We start from the raw sequence: 21,190 nt of genomic DNA, 5'->3' as shown, positions 1-21,190 counted from the left end.
TATTCGAACTCCCCTGTCCTTCGGCCTCCGCAGGCGGAAAAACGTGTGGGCGGAGGTGTCAATGCCCTTTACACACACAAACTCATACCTACACACATACGTGTCTAAACACACCCGCTTACACACAAACACAAACATGCCTTCATACCCACACGGTTGCACACACACACACGCACACACGTAAATGACTTCGCACATACATGTCTACAAAGACACGCCTGCACACATACGTGTCTACACACACACATGCCTACAAAGAAACATGCACATGCCTACACACATACACACCCCACACGCCTGTAAGCACACTCACACGAGCAAATGCCTGCGCGCATACATGTCTATACACACACACGCCTACACACAAACAAACATGCCTTCACACATACACACCCACACGGCTGCACACACACACACGCAAATGCCTTCGCACATACATGTCTACACACACACGACTGCACACACTCACACACGCCCACACACATACGTGTCTCCACACACACACACTTACAAACAAACCTACACATGCTTACACACATACTTGCCCTACACGCCTGTACACACACACACGAGAATGCCTGTGCACATACATGTTTATACACACACAAACCTGCACATATTCATACACACACATACACACAAAAACACTTACATACCCGCAAACACACACGCGTCTGCGCGCGCGTACACACACACACACACACACACACACACACACACACACATACCCGCACACATACGCGTCTGCTCGCGCGCACACATGTCGCCCTGATCGCAAAAAAACGATTTCAATTCAAGATATCAAAAAATCATTTTTTTTTCTTTAATATTTCTTTATTTTCGTCAAAAAGGATTGCTCGCTCATGTGTATAGATAGAAAAGTCAACGTTCTGCCACACAGCTATTTGATTTCGCACTGATTTTTGTTGCTTCATCAACACAACCGATAGAAACTGCAAATAGTCAGAAAATGTCCAAAAAGTAATAATTTACAAAAAATAAAATTAAGTTGAGCTTTAAATGAAATATATCTTGAAAAAGATCGACAAGACCACTTAGTTTTGCGAATTAAAATCATTGCTCTCGTGTCTTTTCGCAATATCGTTGAATTAAGGGGTTACAGTCCCTCAAAAATGACCAAACGATCAGAAATTTTTTTATTGCTTATTTAAAAACTAAAAACTATTCCAAACGCAGGGGAAAAGTTTCGTTGCTTTAGCTCATATTTTAAAAAGTTATGAGGAGTTTTACGTCGTTTTCGCTGTGTGTTCTTATGCAAAAGAAAAATTTTAAAAGGCTTTTTCTTGATAATCTTCTTTTTGAGCAATCACGATTGCTTATTGCTTTCATTTGACTGTTTTTGGCGTGCTATCATTTTATTTTCTCACCGCCACCCTCTGCAGCAACACCGTCGACCGGCTCCTCACGATGCTGCTCCTTCAGCGAAAGCCGTCTCCAGGTTGCATCCTTGTCCTACACACGCGCATACGTACAGCTACACACACACACACACACGCACACATGCACACACAAACACATACATACACATACACACACGCATACATACAGACACCTACACATACACACACAAAAACATACACACACATACACACAACTATCCACACATTCATGCCTACACACGGACACAAACACATATGCCTACACACACATACACATACCCCCCCCCCCCACACACATTCATACACACAACTACCCACACACTTATGCCAGCACACAGACACAATCACACATGCCTACACACACATACACATACCCCCTACACACAAACACACATACCGCCACACACAAACACACACATACCTACACACACACACTCGAGATTGCGAAAAACATAATTTGAATTAAAGATGTCAAAACTCATTTTTTGTGTGTGTGTGTGTTGTCAAGTAATTAGAATCCGTAAGGATTTTTTTTTCTATTAAAGCTACAACTTTAAAGTAATACTTTTTGCCATTAGGATTATATATTTAACAAAACTGTGCATTGGATAAGCATTTTATGAATTACTCAAACGTTTAGAGCATGTTATACTTTTAAGACCTTTTTTTTAATTACGTTTTCTTTACACAATTAATCACAGAAAATTTTATAAATAACACATCAGGAAATGAATGCACAGATTTTTAGAAATGATTATTGTGATTAATTAGCAAAAAAAAAAAACTTTTAATTAGTGCAAAAACAACTAGCCGTAGAGATTTTTTTTTAAACTGAAATTTTCCTAAATTTTTTTAATTAAAAAAAGCAATATTTTAAAATTTTGAAAATAAATTATTGATTACGAAATAAGTATGCATGTTATGGTTTCAAAGAAATTGAAATTAACATAAATAAAAAAAATTGTCTGAAAAGTAATACGTTTCCTTAAACCGATTAAAAAGGCTTTCATGCGAGAGTTCCTCGTGTGAACAGCGCACAGCTCTTGATAGTTTCAATCCCTCTCTTATTTTTCGAGAAGGACTATCTTGAGTTTGTTTTAGTTAGTTACACTAGCATTGTTTCGCATTTTATGTACAAATTTATATTATAAACAAATTTTAAGAACAACTGGTAAATAAATCAAGAAATCATCCTTAAGATTAAAACTGACATTTCACAATTTTCTTAATCGTGTATATTTATTTCTTTTTTAGCAACTCATTTTGAAAGAGTGGACTCTCTATTCTGAACACTCATGGGACCGAAAAAAAGTGTTCAGCTTATCGGGGTGTTCATTATACAGGGTGACTGGAAATAAATGGATATGTATTCGATTGCGTTATGGAACTATGTTCAGTACATTACCAAGTGAGCCATATCAGTTATTGAGTTAGAAGTGCCGAGTTTTGGATTGGCGGCTAGTGCAATATCGGAATAAACTCGGTAGGACGTAAAGTCTTGCATTTCTTTCTTTTTTAATTTCAAACTTTTTACGTTCCAAACAACTATAAAATACTGCAATACAGTTATTGGTAAAATACTTCTTAAAAAAAGAATTTTAACATGTTTTTGCACTATGTATTCTCATGCAAAGTACGTGTTATCATCCAATTGTTTAATTCTCGAAATACGCTGTTCAGCGGCAGAAACTTCAGGCTCAGCTGAATAAATTTATGAAATGCAGCAATATAAAGAAAAATATTCTTTCTTCTTCCTTCCTCTCTTCATCTTCTTAACGTTCTTCAAACGTTGTGATAAAATTCAGATGGCATTTCAGGTAGGGTAATGCAGAAGGTCTTCAGGATTTACAATTTGGTTTATAGGAGTTTCGGATTGTGAACGGGTTCAGTATATAGAGAGATAACAATTGAACGGAGTTTAAAATAGCGATCATATTTCTGGATGTTCATATTATAGGGTGTTCATAGTAGAAAGGGGTCAGCTTATCTTAAGTCTATTCACCGGGAGACTTTTTTTAAGAGTGTGTAAGCCGAGAGACGTTGTTTTACGAGTTTTTTTTAAGCGTATGTAAGAATTTCACCGAGGCCATCAAAATGTGTTCAGAATATCGGGGTGTTCAGATAGAGAGAGTCCACTATTTGAAAACTCTAAAACAGTCTCACAATGAAAAACAAGTTATTAATGGCATTTTCATTAAAAAAATATCAAAAGTAAATTACTGTATTTACGAAAATGTTTTCCTTTTAAATTCCAAACACTGTTCTTATTAATCAAATCTGGATAAATTTCTAATGTTTTTTTTTTTTTTTTTTTTTTTTTTAATTTTCTTTTTTGCTTTGCGATTTCTGTCGTTGTTTATGTACGGGCTGACGTATTGAATATCAAAAAAATTCTATTTGGCCATCCTCAATTTCATTTTAACAAGTTCGTCAGTATGTACAAAATTATGCACAACTGTATCTTGTAGTAGTAACACAGCTAGAGTTTTCCATTGGGAGGATTGATCATAACAAATCAATATTGCCTCCTTTAGGAGTGAAGGAGTGTCACACTGACATGTATTTATGTTACCAGACTAAGCTTGGCAACTTGTCAGAAAAAAATGGGGGGGGGGGGGAGGGTCACCCCACAAACCCTTGCTTTTTGTTTTACGTAGTGAAGCTGATTATTTCAATGTGGAAAGATACAAAGTGATTTAAAAAGAAAGACAGAATTTCAAATTGCTACATTTCTTACTCTATATAGAAATACATTGTACTTGAATTCTGTAAATTAAATGCGGTTATACATGCATGGAAATTCGTAGCATAGATATAGTTCAACTAGATGCACAACTATGTCACAGCAACCACTAGTCACTATTATACACTCAAATTTTGAAGTACACAGGCAAAAGCGTTGCCTACAAGGAAGCACCCACTTTTCTAGGCGACGCGACGGCAAAAAGTTATTTGCGCGCATGCGCTTTTCGGACGCTTGCCCGCTTAAAAGTTGGACTTGGTTGCTCATGGAACCAATTTCTTGTCAAAATTCAAACATTTGCCAAATATTTTTTTTTTTGTCTTTAAAAGCAAAGTAAGTTAAGTGTATTCAAGTAAAGTTAATTGTATTAAATTTTGATTTGAATGATCAATTTTAATTATATGATATTTAAGTTTTTAATATTTCATGTGGTGCAAAACTTTTTAAGTTAAAATACTGTAAAATTTAATGTCCAAGTGTTTCCTCCACATTTCTAACTACGTATTTGATACGTGAAATACACCGCCCTGAATTTACGTATTTGATATTAAAAAATTAGCCGTTAATGTTAAGTAGTAATAAATTGATTTTATAAATTTTATACTATTTACCATTATGAGTGGGGGTTTTTTTTATTATTTTTTTTACTGGTTATTGCGTAACATTTGAGTGAGTTTGCAACAGTAAGGTTAAAGGGATAAGATTTGAGAAAGAATGAAAATTTAAATTTGGCGTATCAATCTTTCACATGAAAGTACGTTCGATGTGATAAATGTAGTAAGTAACAATTTGAATTTATTCTGTTTTATGGTTTTGGGGGTGAAAACAACTCGCCACAGGACTTGATTTTGATATTACAGTAAAACCTGTGTAAGATGACCATTTGCGGTGCACTACTTTAGTGGTCAACTTAAACAGGTGGTCAACTTACAAAGGTTGATTTATATGATAAGGGTTGATTCCGCGCCTGAAAAAAGAGGTCAACTTAGACAGGTGGTCAACTTACAAGGGTGGTCAACTTCACAGGTTTTACTGTATTACCAATTGTAATACGGTAGTTTATTCACGTGTATGGACTGTTTTTTTTTTTTTTCACAAAACCGACTTCAGAAGGTTATTCTGGTTGCGCTAATGGATATCAGTGTAGGTATGACTTACATAAAAGTTGAGCGCTATATTGCAGTTAGAAATGCTTAAATCCAACTCTGTTTTGGGTTAAAATATTTATTTTTCCTCTAATATTTATTTATTTATTTATTTTTTATTCTTATTTATTATTAAAAAGTTAAGGTAACTTAAATTTTATACTTTCTTTCCCTGTTTCTAAGTGTTTACGTTTTACCAATTACGCTGTGCCAAATGATACATTGTTCAGCAAATATCTTTCAAAATATGTCTAGAAAAACCAAATGAAAAATAGTTCAATTAATTTGGCAATGCACATATTGAAATATAGAGCAAAATTTCTGTAGAAGATACTTTTCTTTGTATTTTTATCCCCACTCTCAAGCCCTTACTGATACTAATGAAGTCTTTCCTAAACACATTTCTAAGAAACCTTCCACTAATCGAACATCCTGACTTTAAGATATTTTTTTCCGAAGACATTCGCTTAAACTCAATTATCTTACCTTATAACTAATATTGGTATTTAATGGCTGCTTCTTTAACGACATCTCCGTTTTTCTCGTGAAATTAATTATAATTGCTGGCCAAAAACTTTCTGAAGCATAATTAAGTGACTGTAATTAGATGTTGATGAGACCTTTTCTTGTTAACTTTTTTCTCTTTCCTCCGCAGCTGCTCGCATAATAGAAAGAATGGACCCTTCGGTAGAGCCATGTAACGATTTCTACCATTTTGCGTGTGGTAATTATCTCAACAGGCACACAGTCCCGGATGATCATTACTTGCGATCAACCATACAGACCATGCAGGACGACATGTATATCACACTGAAGAGTAAGTTGTTTGAAGACTTTTTTCTTAGCAATTTGAATTAACGGATGTATAATATTTACAAATTTGAATATCAAATGCGATTCCGTTAACAAGTAACGGAAATTAAAAATTAAAAAAAAAAAAAACCGACTGCGTCGCCAATGTAGAATTAAGAAGGAAAATTAAAAATCCCTTTAAAAGCCTTATGCTGTTAAAAATCAATTACAAGTATTTTAGCTGTTGACAAATAGAAACTGGCAGCAGATAAAAAATTTAAATCATTGCTTTTAATTTTCTTGTCCGCCAACAATGAATTCGGTTACCAATAGCGTGAATAAAGGCTTTGCCGTATTGAAAATATGCTTTACAAAAGTGTTATAATTCGAATTTTATATAACATGGAAGTTCAAAACACATTCTATCAGACGCAGAAAAAATACTCTTTGTTTTTGGTACTAAATTTTAAAATTTTTAGATATGTTTTTACTGCAAAAATCGCAAGAAAACCTTTTAGAGGGTTTTAGTTAAGATATTCGTTAATTAATCGCATCCAAAGACGCAACATAGGTAAGAACACTCTCGATCAACTTTTTTTTTTCGAACTCCTTTCGAACATTTTTTTTTATTTTCAAAATCGGTCTATCCGTTTAGGCGCTAGAGTGCCACGTACAAATACACAGACACGTCAAACTTATAACCCCTTCCTTTGTGTGTCGGTGGTTAAAAAGAGAACCCGATAGTCCAAGTTCAGTAAACCGAAGATCCTCACATTTCAAAACTGAAATTCGGGCATAGTTTATAAAAAAAAACAAGTTAAAGTGTCAATAAAACATTTAAAGTACAGGACCATTTGGATTAAAGTTACGATTTCAAAACGCAGTAATTTTATATGGACGGAATTTATATTTTATCAAAATAAGCTCAAGGTCATGTATTTTCTCCTTTTTTGGGGGGAGGGGGGAAAGAAAATGTTCAAAAGGGATTGTTTAAGCATGGGAATGTTAAGAACTGAAAAGAAAAAAAAATCAATTGTTGATGAAAAATGTATTATAGATGAGATAAAAGAGCACGCATTTAAATTGATACAGGAGTTTCATGAAAGAAGCACCCTTGTGTGACGTCATGTGTTTGAGCTTGGCCACTGCATATGAACTTTTATCATTTTTTTAATAAATTTTTTTTCTATGTTTTATTTTCATGTGGCATAAATTTGTTATCCGGTTTTAAATGCTCTTTCGTTTGATTTTAGATTTTTGATTTATTTCAAGCAAAATACACTCAAATTAAAAAAATTGACTATGATCAAAGTATTAATTTCCTTAATTTGTATTGATATTTTTACATACTCTGATGATTATTTTGACTTTGAATTATCAGAGCAGTAGTTTAATAACTGTCTTGGCTTCCAGCTCTTTAAAAATACGCGCCGTTTTTAATGTTAGAGCAACTGCTTATAGTATTGCGGAATATTTTTATGATGAACTTCCAGCAAGTAAAGATGATTTTTCTTATCAGTAACCCATTTAATTATAAAAAAAGAGCACAATGTACATTACAGGGTGATTCATAATGAATGGGCCAAAAAGAATAGCGCTGCGTGACTGCCGTAATGGATTTAATTAGCCGAAACAAATTTGTTCTGCAAGTACAATTATTCAAGTTTTATTTAGCAACAGAGGAAAATCATCGAATGACGATCTCGCGGCTAGAGTCGCTGTTAAGCAAAATGCCGTCAATGCAAGAGAAAGCGTACTAAGTTTTCGAATATGCCAAAACCTTCTAGGTAACTGTTGTTCAAATATACGAGTATTTCGGCACGAAATTTCGTAAAGAACCACCGCTTGAACAAACGTTAACCCCATCGCTGGATCATCCGTGCTGGGTCACAGGATTTGACATGCCTTCATTGGCCACCGAGATCACCAGATCTAACGCCCTGTGATTTTTTTCCTCTGGGGTTTCGTTAAAGACTAGGTGTCTGTGCCTACACTTCCTCAGGACTTAGACGAACTGAAGCAGCGGATAACTGCAGTGTTGAACTTCATCAGAGGTGATACTATCACGAGTGTGGCATAAGCTTGATTACTGTGTAGACATTTCGCTCCTTTGGAAGCTCTTCTTTCAAACGAGCGAAATGTCTACACGGTACTGCCACAATACGAATTTTTTAACTTTTTCTTTACGTTTAAAAGCCTTCAAAGGACGTTATCTTCTTTGGAAAATAATTACAGATTTTTTGTTCTAATATTAACCACTAAAGAACACAGTCAACTTACTTTTGTTAATGCAAATTGCCTTAAGAGTTCAACTTAAAACACTTCTCCAGTAAAATTTCATTTCTTCGTATTGTGGCACTCTTCTTCCAAATGAAAGATTTGTCTTGTCACCGGAGGAGCTTTTTTACACTTCTTTAAACTTTGAAACATGCAGCATTGTTGTGCTTGTGTATCAACTATTTTATTAGCTTCAATTGTGATTTCATGTTCATTTCATGTTGTTCTTCTATGATTAGGAACAGGTTTGTAGTAAATTTTTGATTGAATTAATTGCAAGGAACTTTTAATTAATTAATTAATTTATTTATTTATTTTTTTGTTGATGATACATTTGTAAATGTTACACCTCGTCTCCAGTTTATTTTTATTGACTTTACTTATTTGCAAAAATTTACATAGGTTACTTGGGCAGTAACCTAAGTAAATTAACTTAACTTGCCTAATTAACCTAAGTAAATTAACTCTTTCAATCTAGAATTATCTAATTATCTAATTAACCAGACCTAAGTGTAACAGATTTCTAAAAATAGTAATAACGCAAATTGTTTGTATAACACTGACTTTATCAAGTTTAATTCGGAGTAAAAAAAAAACACCTTAAACTCTAGTTTTTAAAATCTAATTTTAAATGTAAAAACTAAATCAAACTCGACTTCCCCATAAATGGATTACATTGCATCTTAAAAACATTTCAAAAATTGGTAATCTCTCAATCAGCATTATTTTCAAATAATGCCAATGCTTTTGTTTTTTTTTTTTCATTACAGAACTAATTGAACAACCAGCGATGGCTAATGACACTGATGCCATTTTGAAGGTGAAAAGACTATACACTTCATGTATGAATACAAGTAAGTTGTACAATTATGTTCATTAAGAAATATGTGGTGTTCATTTATGGACACATTTATGAGGTATCATTCACTGTTTAAAACATTACAAAACTTATTGAATCTGTACAAAACTCTTCAGAAGTATGGATAGATCCTTCAAATTTTTTATCCTGTTTGGTGTGGAGCTTTTTGTTCACAAAACAACCACTTCACTTTTAAAAGTTTCCCGCCAAGCAGGATTATAAACTATTTAACCATACTTCTGTGGAGTTGGCGATAGGGAAAGGCTCAATATGAAATAATTGTAATGAAAGAAGAAAACACAGATAATGGTCGTTTGGCAGATACTTTTTGGGAAAGGGTGCGAAATTGCGGGATTCCTACATTTTTTTCCTAAAATCCCGCCAAATAAAAATATTTTTGTGTGTTGTTCCCGCTAATCATTTTTAGCTGATATACGTTAAAAAGATCTCGAAATTTCTCATCTCGAACTTTATATTTTTCATATTTCTTTTAAGAAAATAGCCGTTGTTCCCGCTAATCATTTTTAGCTGATATACGTTAAAAAGATCTCGAAATTTCTCATCTCGAACTTTATATTTTACATATTTCTTTTAAGAAGATAGCCAATATAAATGAAATGCTTTACGATAATTTTCAACTGCCATCTTAATATCAAAACAGAATCTAGGAATTTACCGACAAACAAACAGGAATAAAGGGTTGACAATAACTTTAATCTTTTGGTTTATTGAATAACTGAAACACTTTTTGGAACTTCCAGTTTTTCTTCTGATCCTAGTTGCACAAACAAAACGAATTTTTATAAATCATTTTACGTCGATGCTGTACCAAATTGCTCTCGTCCGCTATACGACTATTTTCGGATTTTGTTTTTCTTTTAAGAGTCAATTATACATTTTTTAATAACAATTAAGGCAGTGAGAAGCAAAGGGATGTAAATGCAAAAATTGAAAAAAATTGGAGATAACCAGTACAAATGGTATGTGCACAGTAAAAACGATTCAGAAATGTTCCTGGAAATTTTGGGCAGCTGATGTGCCCAATTTCTGCCAGTAACATATCTTGAAAAAACCAGGATCGTTTTCCGAAAAAAATCCGTAACCTTCCTGAAATTAGCCTAGATTCATCCTGAAGAAGAGATCATCCTGATGGAGATCTCACCGGTTAAAGCCAGTCTAGAGCCTTCGAGGGAAATTCGATAGGATTAATACAACTCATTAGAAACTTCCAGAGTTACTACGAAGGCTTCAAGAACATCAATGCCCAAGGCGCTAAAACAGAATTACAGGTAGGGACCAGGGGTCTGTCTAACCTTCGATTCTTGTCTCACAAGGCTGCAACTACCTAGAAGCTTCTTTGCTCACATCGGTAGCTTGGTCAACCTAAGGCTCCTATATAAGGGGAGCTGACTTATCCGACATTTTGGTTCCAAAATTATCGGGCGAAAAAAATAAACATTTGTACAAAAGCCTCATTGCAGAAAACTGGTGTCCAAACTTTAGGTGTGTTGCCCGATTGATGTTTGATTATTTTATTCTGTGGATGAATACAATTTAATTAATACAAATTAAAAACAAATAAGGTATGAAAATGAGGTTTATTACCGTAAACATTTCCCGATACATTTTAGCTGAATTTGTAAACGAAGTTATCTTTCAAAATTTACCTAAAGTGACATTTTACTCAACTTATCATCAATTATTTTACGACTTAGCAACCAGCGAATATTATAACGTATTTATAAATACTAGAAACGAGGTTGGATCCGATTCTGTCTTGGAACCAAAATGTCGGATAAGTCAGCCTGTCTTTTTCAAGGGGCTCTAGGTCAACCTGGACTGGTGACAGCAATAAAAGGCGATATGCTAAATAAATACACGTGGTTAATTTTTAAACTGTTAGCTAAGAATATTTTTTACATCAGTGAGAAGTCTGCATTCGTGCAACTTGAAACAATTCAGGGAACTTTTTTATAAAGATACATGATGTTACGGGGAAATAGAGGAAATCCCACAACTTTCCACGGAAATAATCAGTCACGTTTTGATTTTTTTTGCAGTGTGAACCTCTCAAATGTTTTAGGGCGAGAGATAGTACTTGTAGCCCCGGTAGGTAATGCTATACATGCATGATTTAAAAAAAATCAATGAAAGCCTACCTGGGACCTTACAGTGGTGGTAAAAAAAAATTGCATCACTCGCGCCGCGAAGGAGAGGAATATAATCCCGGCTGCATTCAACACACAGTCAAGCATCCCGTATCCCAGAGGATTTGGGAATGTATTTCTGATCAAGTTGGTGGGCTTCACTTTGTGCAACAAACAGTAAACGTTCAGGTGTATATTGGCATATTGGAGGAGAAATTTACTATCCGGGATCACTTTACTTCAGTTCTAAACGTCATTCTCGAAGATGATTCTGCTCCGTGCCATAGGGCAAAACTGGTAAGTAACAATTTAAAACCTTTATCCTGCCATTAGACTTAAAGTGACATGGGGTTAAATATTTTTTTTTCTCTAAACCCACACAGGTTCAGAAATGGAAAAATGAGCATGGGGTCAGCAGTTTGCCTTGGTCCGGAAACAGCCCCGATCTGCGTAAACAATTATCGGTTCCTGCTGTTAAATGTTTATTCCATAAGTTTTGCAGAATTTCACATACATTCATCGTAAATCGTTTACCAGCACTGTATCTTTAAATGCCTTTTACTCAAAACTTAAACCTTTTGCTTCTCACTGCCTCAATCGAGAATCCTTATATATTATTTCTGTAGCCTGTTTTTGGCTTCTACGCCAGATTTTCCTCAATTCTTGATCGATTTCTTTGATTTACGCCTTATTTTAAAGCTTATGGTGCTGGCTACTGACGAAAAATAGACCCACGGTCTAAAAATTGTTTTTTTCAGCCGAAAAACCTGTTTTAAAGAACCAGAATGAGGTTTTCGGTTAAACTTATAACTTTAATTTGCGCTATGACCGACAGAGCTGAATAGCTTGATCGGCAGAGCGTTCTCTTCATAACCAGGAGGGTACGTGTTCGGGCCCACGTCCGGACAATCTGCAACAAAAAATAAGAGAAGTATCGCGCATTACATGAACACTTACTTAAGTGAATAACAACTATGAAAAAATAGAATAATTGAGAAGGAACCGCTCCTTGCTGATATGAAAACTTGAAGTCACTTTGCTAAATTACTTCTGAATTGTACGTTTTTTTTTTCTTTTTAAGCTTTGGCTCTGGTAAGAAAATTAAAGCATAAGTAACAAGTAACAAGTTTAAGATTACAGACAACGATGGAATTGTTTTTTGTTCATAAAAAATAATGAATCGTATTGTTACAAATTCTGTAAATAGTAATTATTGTAGGAACGTAACCTGTAAATAGTTTCCCGTAATGAATATACAACCCCTTTTTCATTCGGCTAACGTATACGACCCCTATTTTCTTTCTTTTCGTTGATAACGGTCTACGCATTTCGCGAAGAGGTAAGAATGTTGTGGAAAATTCTTTTCGGTGTATAAAAGCCGTTAGCGATGGATAAACAGTTTAGTTTGGATTGATATTTCGAGCTGAGGGCATTTTGCTCTGTTTATAGCGAGGCATTTCGCTGTGTTGTTTTCGTATTTGGAAGTAAATACGTGTGTAAACGTTGAGTTTACGGTGTTGTGTGATAATTGCTTAATTGCTGATGAATAATTTAGCAGTTGTTGACGATCTTTCCTGTACATAGTGTAAATAAATTTCCTGTGTTTTTATCAAGAACTGTGTTTTCATTTCAAGAAAGTGGAAGTCGCACCGAATCCGTTACAATTTGGCGCCCAACGTGGGGCTACTTCTGGACTTTCTTGGAGTAAGTGTAACTTTGGACATTTTTTCATAAAGACTTTTTTTTGAATTAGGACTTTATTTTTATGGTGATTACTCGCGCAATGGATGAACAATTAAAACAACTTCTTGACGCAATCACCTCTGTGAAGAGTGATATGGCGGCTAATCAAGAACAATTAAAAAATGATATGGCGGCTAATCAAGAACAATTAAAAAATGATCTGACTGCAAGTATGTTGGCAAATCAAGACCAGTTAAAAAGCGATTTAACGGTGCTGAAAGAGGACTTAACGTCTAACCAAGAAGAAATTAAAAACGACCTTATTTCGGTAAAGACTGTGATGGAAAATAAATTTAATGACATAGAGCATCGAGTTGATGCTATTGAAGAAAAATTTAATGCCGTTGAAAGCCGATTCAATGCTGTAGAAAATAAATTTGAAGATGAAGATAGAAGATTTCATCTACTTAAAGAAGAGATCTTTAAGGACGTGGAAAGGAGATTGGCGACCGCGGAAAGCAGCTCTGTACAGTTTGGCGCTCCCACATCGGTTGCTCGACCGTCCATTAAACTTGCCACATTTGATGGGAAAACTTCGTGGCGGGTTTACAAAACTCAATTCATGATAGTGGCGGAAGCGAACGGATGGGACTCTGCTACCAAGGCCTGTCATCTTGCAGCATCCCTGAGAGGTGACGCAGCGGACATTCTCCAGACCCTTCCGGACGGCCAGCGCCTGGATTTCGCCGCCCTCACATCTGCGTTGGAGCTTCGCTTCGGTGAGAAGTGCCAGAAAGATTTCAGCCGACTCCAGTTGAAGTCCCGTTTCCAGAAAACTGGGGAAACCCTGCAAGAGCTTGCGGCGGACATCGAGAGACTGTCTCATCTTGCTTTTTACGACTGCCCTGCGGATGTTCGAGACAACCTGGCACTCAACTACTACATCGACGGGGTTCGAGATCTGGAAATCCAGAAAGCTCTACGGATGGCGGATGTCAAAGACCTGAATTCTGCCGTTGTGTATGCGATGAGATACGAGGCCGCCCAAGAAGCAACCCGTGTGGATCGCCATCTAATCCGGACTCAGGAAGCTGATGAGTCTGATTCCAGGTCGTCCCACCTCGCTGAACTTGAGAGACAACTCGGTGACTTGAAGAGACAGTTGAGCAGCATAACAGCCCAAAAGAAACAAGAGCAGAAGTGCTGGAAATGCGGTAGTGAAGGACACCTGCGAAGGAGTTGTCCGGCTCGCCAAGCTACGCGAGGGAAGGAAATCACCACCACTAAAGCTCTGCAGATTTCCTCTTCTAGTAGTGGCAGTGATGGACTTTTCATTTACGCACATGTAAATGGGAACCCCTGCAGACTGATTGTTGACACTGGAGCCAATGTGACAATCATTAGGACAGATGTGGCTCGTGAATTCGGATTGAAACTGCTGTGGACATCGCCACGCGTAAGTCTCCAGACTGTGACAGGTGACAAAATTGAGATTGACGGTAAAGTGGACTTGGAAATAGTGTTTGGGAATGCCACCTACCATCATACGGCATTCGTCGCTAATATCACGGACCCCTTCATTCTCGGATTGGACTTTTTGAAGAAGTATGACTTCACTCTCGACTTCAAGACTAATGAGCTGCACTCGATGAGAGAAGACATAGCCGTTTTCCCCCCGCAGAAAGTGATGTAAAATCCGCTCATCAAATAATAGCCCAAACAGATTTATCGATTCCCTCAAGGTCAGAATCATTAATACCTGGCTCCCTTGAAGAAAGCAATAGTTTTCGATTTGGACTCATTGAATACCCTAACCTAAGCAATAGCCTAAAAGGAGTGCTGGTAGCATCTACGCTTGTGGACCTTTCTAAGGATGTAATTCCTGTGAGAGTCGCCAACGTGAGTGAAAGGCCAAGGAATATCCGAAAAGGTGAAGTGTTGGCAACTTGTACTCCAGTAAACTGCATCATTAGAAGAATCAATTCCCCCGAGACTGTGTCTTCCGAGTCCTTGACATCGAAGTTAATTGGGAGTGCGCCGTTATCGAAAGATCAAAGAACTGCTGCGGAACAATTGGTGGATGACTTCAAGCATCTGTTTTCATCTACATCGGAGGATGTTGGCCGTACGAATTTAACGTAGCATAGGATTTACACTGGAGAACACCCCCCTATTAAACAGCATCCAAGACGACTACCGTTTGCCAAGAAGGAAGAGGTTGAGACCCTCCTGAAAGAGATGAAGGAGAATGATGTAATCGAACCGTCATCCAGTCCTTGGGCCTCTCCCATCGTCTTGGTCCGAAAGAAAGATGGCTCCACCAGATTTTGTGTCGATTACCGACGACTGAATGAAATCACCAAGAAAGACAGTTACCCTCTTCCACGGATAGACGACACCTTGGACACTCTTTCCGGACACAAGTGGTTTTCGACCCTGGACTTGAAGAGCGGCTACTGGCAGGTTGAGATACACCCTGATGACCGAGAGAAGACAGCGTTTACAACTGGACAAGGCTTATGGCAGTTCAAAGTGATGCCCTTCGGCCTCTGCAATGCACCAGCTACGTTCGAGCGTCTTATGGAGACAGTGTTAAGAGGACTCTCTTACGAATCCTGTCTGGTCTACTTAGACGATATCATCATCGTGGGACGCAGCTTCGAAGAACATCTGGCAAATCTTAGGAAGGTGCTGCAAAAGCTTAAGGAAGCCAATCTGAAGTTAAGCCCGTCCAAATGTAATTTGTTCCGCCGGGAAGTGAACTACCTTGGTCACATCATCTCTTCTGAGGGTGTACAAACCGATCCAGAGAAGGTATCTGCGGTCAGGAGTTGGAGCCGTCCCGAAAACATCCATCAGTTGCGAAGTTTCCTGGGGCTCTGCACGTACTACAGGAAGTTTGTGAAGGGGTTTTTCCAACATTGCACGACCTTTGCATAAGCTGACGGAGAGCAAGCAAATGTTTGAATGGACCAAAGAATGCGAAGCTGCATTTCTACGACTGAAGGAGGCTTTTAACATCAACGCCTATCCTCGCCTATCCTCAGCCTGAAAAATCCTTCATCCTGGACACTGATGCGAGCAACGAGGGAATTGGAGCTGTTTTATCCCAAGAAATTGACGGAAATGAACATGTCATCGCTTACTGGAGCAAATGCTTATCAAAGTCGGAGCGAAATTACTGCGTCACCAGAAAGGAGTTACTGGCCATAGTGAAAGCTGTAGAACACTTCCATCATTACCTCTACGGCCGAAAATTTCTGCTTCGGACAGATCATGCCTCGTTAACTTGGCTTTTGAACTTCAAGAATCCAGAAGGCCAGATAGCCAGATGGATACAGCGGCTCCAGGGAATATGACATGGAGATCAAGCATCGAAAAGGGTTATCTCACGGTAATGCTGACGCTGTATCAAGGAGACCCTGTCCTGAGAACTGCCACTATTGTTCCCGAATCGAGAAACAGTATGGAACGACTAGCCCTACTGCCTATCAGGTGACAGTGACTTCAACATCATCAGAACCTGATCCATGGAGTGATGACCAAGTTCGAAAAGCTCAACTTGAAGACCCCGACATAAAACCAATTTTAGAGTTCATGGAAAGTGACAGTCGACGCCCTAGCTGGCAGGACGTTTCCATCTTCAGTCCTGCAACAAAAAGATACTGGGCTTTATGGAACTCACTCCATTTACGGAACGGCGTGCTACACCGGAAATGGGAATCTGACGACGGCAAGACATCTAGGTGGCAGTTACTACTTCCTCGATCCAGGATTTCAGATGTTCTGAAAGAAATACATAGTAGTTGCGACTGGAGGACATTTTGGTGTCTTGAAAAACTCTCAATAAAGTTCGGGAGCGCTTCTTCTGGAGCAAGTTGAAGGATGACGTGGAGAAGTGGTGCCATTCTTGTGACGCCTGTGCTGCTCGTAAAGGACTGAAGAAGAGAAGCAGAGGGAAGCTACATCTGTACAACGTTGGAGCTCCTTTCGAACGAATTGGGATCGACATCCTGGGTCCTCTACCAAGAACTGCTGATGGGAACAAATACATTCTTGTTTCCATCGACTACTTCACCAAATGGCCGGAAGCATATCCCATTCCAGATCAAGAGGCTACTACCGTAGCAGAGACTCTAGTCCAACATTGGATCTCGAGATACGGAACACCTTTGCAGATTCATTCCGATCAAGGGAGGAATTTCATCTCTGCTGTGTTTAAGGGCCTATGTCAAATTTTCGGAATTGAGAAAACTAGGACAACACCACTACACCCACAATCGGACGGCATGGTGGAGAGATTTAAACCGCACAATCCTGAATAATCTCTCACTTATGGTATCCAGAAATCAACAGGATTGGGACAAGAAGCTACCTTTGTTCCTGCTGGCCTACCGCAGTGCTGTCCACGAGACTACCGGATATGCCCCCATCTCAGATGCTCTTCGGACGAGAGCTTCGGCTACCTTGTGATCTCGTCTTCGGTCGTCCTCCGGATGCGCCTTCATCGCCTGAGGAGTACATCCAGGATCTCCAGGCCCGGTTGGAAGACGTTCATAACTTCGCACGAGAGCGAATCAACATCGCGGCGGAGAAGATGAAGACCCGATATGACACAAGGTCTACTGGACATAAATTCAACGAAGGCGACAAGGTTTGGTTATGGAATCCCATCCGACGGAAAGGTCTGTCACCCAAAATTGCAGTCGCATTGGGATGGACCCCTACAAAGTCCTTAACCGACTAAATGACGTCGTAGTGAGGATCCAAAAATCACCTAATGCAAAACCTAGGGTTGTACATTATGATCGGTTAGCCCCATACTATGGCCATAGTTCATGAGTATTACGTAAACAACCATGGTTGATAACATAAAAGTTGTAGATAATTTTTTGCTTTTAATGTTTAGTAATATTTCTTGTTATTATTGTGTTTTCTGTATCTGTTAGTTATTAATTAATGTGTATATTTGTAAACTTGTGATAGAAGTTTGGCACCCTTTCTGGGGATTGTAACTGCCCGGGACGTGCAGTCCTTAGGAAGGGGGGCAATGTTACAAATTCTGTAAATAGTAATTATTGTAGGAACGTAACCTGTAAATAGTTTCCCGTAATGAATATACAACCCCTTTTTCATTCGGCTAACGTATACGACCCCTATTTTCTTTCTTTTCGTTGATAACGGTCTACGCATTTCGCGAAGAGGTAAGAATGTTGTGGAAAATTCTTTTCGGTGTATAAAAGCCGTTAGCGATGGATAAACAGTTTAGTTTGGATTGATATTTCGAGCTGAGGGCATTTTGCTCTGTTTATAGCGAGGCATTTCGCTGTGTTGTTTTCGTATTTGGAAGTAAATACGTGTGTAAACGTTGAGTTTACGGTGTTGTGTGATAATTGCATAATTGCTGATGAATAATTTAGCAGTTGTTGACGATCTTTCCTGTACATAGTGTAAATAAATTTCCTGTGTTTTTATCAAGAACTGTGTTTTCATTTCAAGAAAGTGGAAGTCGCACCGAATCCGTTACAGTATATTGAAGTAAAGATTCTTCTAATGAGTTTTGGAGTCTTTGTACAAATAAAAAAAAAAAACCTCAATTTGAAGGGTAAACTAATTTTTTTTTTCTTCTTTTTGTAAAAAACAAATAGCCTATCACATTTCTACTGCATTTGAAAGGCTACGTTAAAAAAAGAGCTTATTTCAAATTATTTTGTATTTTAACCGTGCTGTTAAATGAACACGTGCTGCCATCTATGCTATAACTCTTCAAGAAGCCTGCAGAATCAAATTGTAAAAATTTTGCAAAAATTAAAACATTTCTCTTTAATATCTAATCTTATATATTATTCCCCTCTCATATATTATTCCCCTCTTAAAACTTGTCAGGGCTGACTAATGACGAAAAAATAGACTTACGGTCGAAAAATTAAGTTTTCGGAAACGCGTCTTGCTGTTTCAAAACCTTGATGCAGCTTGAAGTTCTTATGCATATTTTTTTTAAAAGCAAAGTTCTAATACAATTTTCCAATTTTTTACGTCGCTTTTGGCAAAAATAATAATAATAATAATAATAATAGCCTGTTCGTGCGTGTGTGTGTGTGTGTGTGTTTGTATTTTAATAAAGCTTAAAAGCACTGAACTTTGTTGTTCGGTTAAATTGATAAGTTTTTTTTCGGTAGAGCGTTCGGCTATAAACTATCTGAACTTCGAGCAAGCTTGGGTTATCAGACAAAATCCGTAATATTAATGTAAATATCAAATTTACATTAATATTACGCATTATATGCACTCATAACATACACACGTAATAAAATAAATGCAGTGAGAATGCTACTTGGTGTTTCGACTTCTTTATGCAGGCTACAGTTATCATTCGGATAAGTTGACTGTTAATCAAAGGGTGATCTTCCTTTTTTTTTTTTTTTTTTTAAGTTTTAACTACATCCCGACCACTCAGCATAATGTAAGCATAAAAAAATGTTAGATTTACCTCAAGGAAAATCCTTTTTTCTGCAGAAAAAACATTTTCATTGTATGCTGAAATGTAGATGTTTCTAATAGCAGTGTTCGACCCCTTTGTACAAATGAAAAAATACTACGCCAAATTAAAACTACGAGTTTCACCCAGTAAACCTTTATTTTATTTTATTCGCGCGAATACGATATAAAACATTAAAATTATTATCAACTTCATTAGCAAGAAATCATTTTCTACTCCTCTGCTTTCTGCTGAAAAAAAAGAAACATTTTGTCTACGTTCGAAAAATTACACTTAAAAAAACGGACTCAATTCAACTGGTTTCGGTTTTGAATTTTAAGTGTTCGATTAAAAAAGAAAACATGTGCGGGCATTTAAGCCGTAACGGTTTAAAGCAACCTTCTATGTAAAATAGTTCAATATTCAAAGATAAAAAACACTTATTTTCAATCTAATTTATTACTTCTCTAGAATGTTTATTTCAATCGATACGTGAGATATTCGTCATTCTTTAATCAAATTCCATGCATTACGAAAAATTTTAAATCGTATCATGCTGGTTAATGACAAAAATATAGAAGCATGATCTTAGTATTATTATTTTTTCTGGCAAAAAGCTTTTTTGCTGTTTTTTACTACGCATTCCTTCAATGAATAGCTTTCGAAAAGGAAGGCACAGTTGCTAGGTTTGTTGGAGCGTCGTACTGTTAATCAGAATGGCGCCAGTTCGAATCCGTGCTACTAAATATCTCTTTAATGTTTTCTTTTTTTTTTCGTCAGATGCTCAGATGGGCAGGACTGTATTTGCCACAACCTGTTTTTTCACATGCAAAATTACTGATTTTTTCCCGTGTCACTCAACCACACTTTTAATGATATTTAAGTTTGCATTGAAAAATACGTACAACCAAAAGGGGAGGGTTGATCAAATTATCACAACGTTGTATTTAACGAGATTTTGTTACTGATGTCTTCAAATTACATGCCTTCTCTTGTGCGCTTACTTTTTTCCGCTTACTTTTTTCGGTTTTTCTTCATAATATTCTTTCTTTGAAATTTTTAAAGAGCGAAATGCCTTATGAAACGATTCGAAGTACAGTGCGGAGCTCCGCACGGGTCGACTAGTACTTCATTATCATACTATTTAGTAAATGTTTGATTTGAATAAAGAATTTCGTCTTTGTAGCCGAAGTTGCGAGATTTTAATGTTAATTTTTCTTCAAATAAATTAGTCGATGTCTCTTAAATGATAAGATTCATATTTTCCCTAGCAAACAAGTGGAATGTTTTCTAAAGATAGTATGCTCGTTAAATAAGTTTTATGCTGCATGATAAGCAAATATTTTGTTTAAATGACTTTAAAAGAAAATAGTCGACGTCTCTTAAATATTAAGATTCATATTTGTTCGGGACTAAGGATGAAGGCATTTTATTTATTTTTTTATTCATTTTTTTTTTTTTTTTTTTTTGCGAGAAAGAATAGTTTTTTTTTTTTTTTTTTTTTTTTTGTCGAGGAAACGTTTTACAACATAATTTTTTAGGAGATTTTTCATCTTTCGATTCCGAATCCAGTGGTAAAATTGGGAGGACCTCGAGTTTCTTTCAATTTATTTTATCATTTTTATCCGAAGTTGAAGTTTTCACTTTATACCTAAGTTGTTTCTTC

At 36.9% G+C, this 21,190-nt stretch overlaps 1 protein-coding gene across 1 annotated transcript in view; it reads left to right on the top strand.

Moving 5' to 3' along the window:
- Positions 1–5,274: 5,274 nt before the first annotated feature.
- LOC129228361 (endothelin-converting enzyme 2-like) overlaps positions 5,275–21,190 on the top strand; it is a 238,409-nt gene continuing 222,493 nt past the window's right edge. The window contains 3 exon segments of the mRNA XM_054863040.1: positions 5,275–5,290; positions 5,944–6,105; positions 9,128–9,215. Coding sequence (XP_054719015.1) covers positions 5,275–5,290; positions 5,944–6,105; positions 9,128–9,215 — 266 coding nt within the window.

Source organism: Uloborus diversus, chromosome 8 (genome assembly GCF_026930045.1).
Source record: "Uloborus diversus isolate 005 chromosome 8, Udiv.v.3.1, whole genome shotgun sequence".
Lineage (NCBI taxonomy): Eukaryota > Metazoa > Arthropoda > Arachnida > Araneae > Uloboridae > Uloborus > Uloborus diversus.
This window is presented reverse-complemented; position numbering and strand designations above follow the sequence as displayed.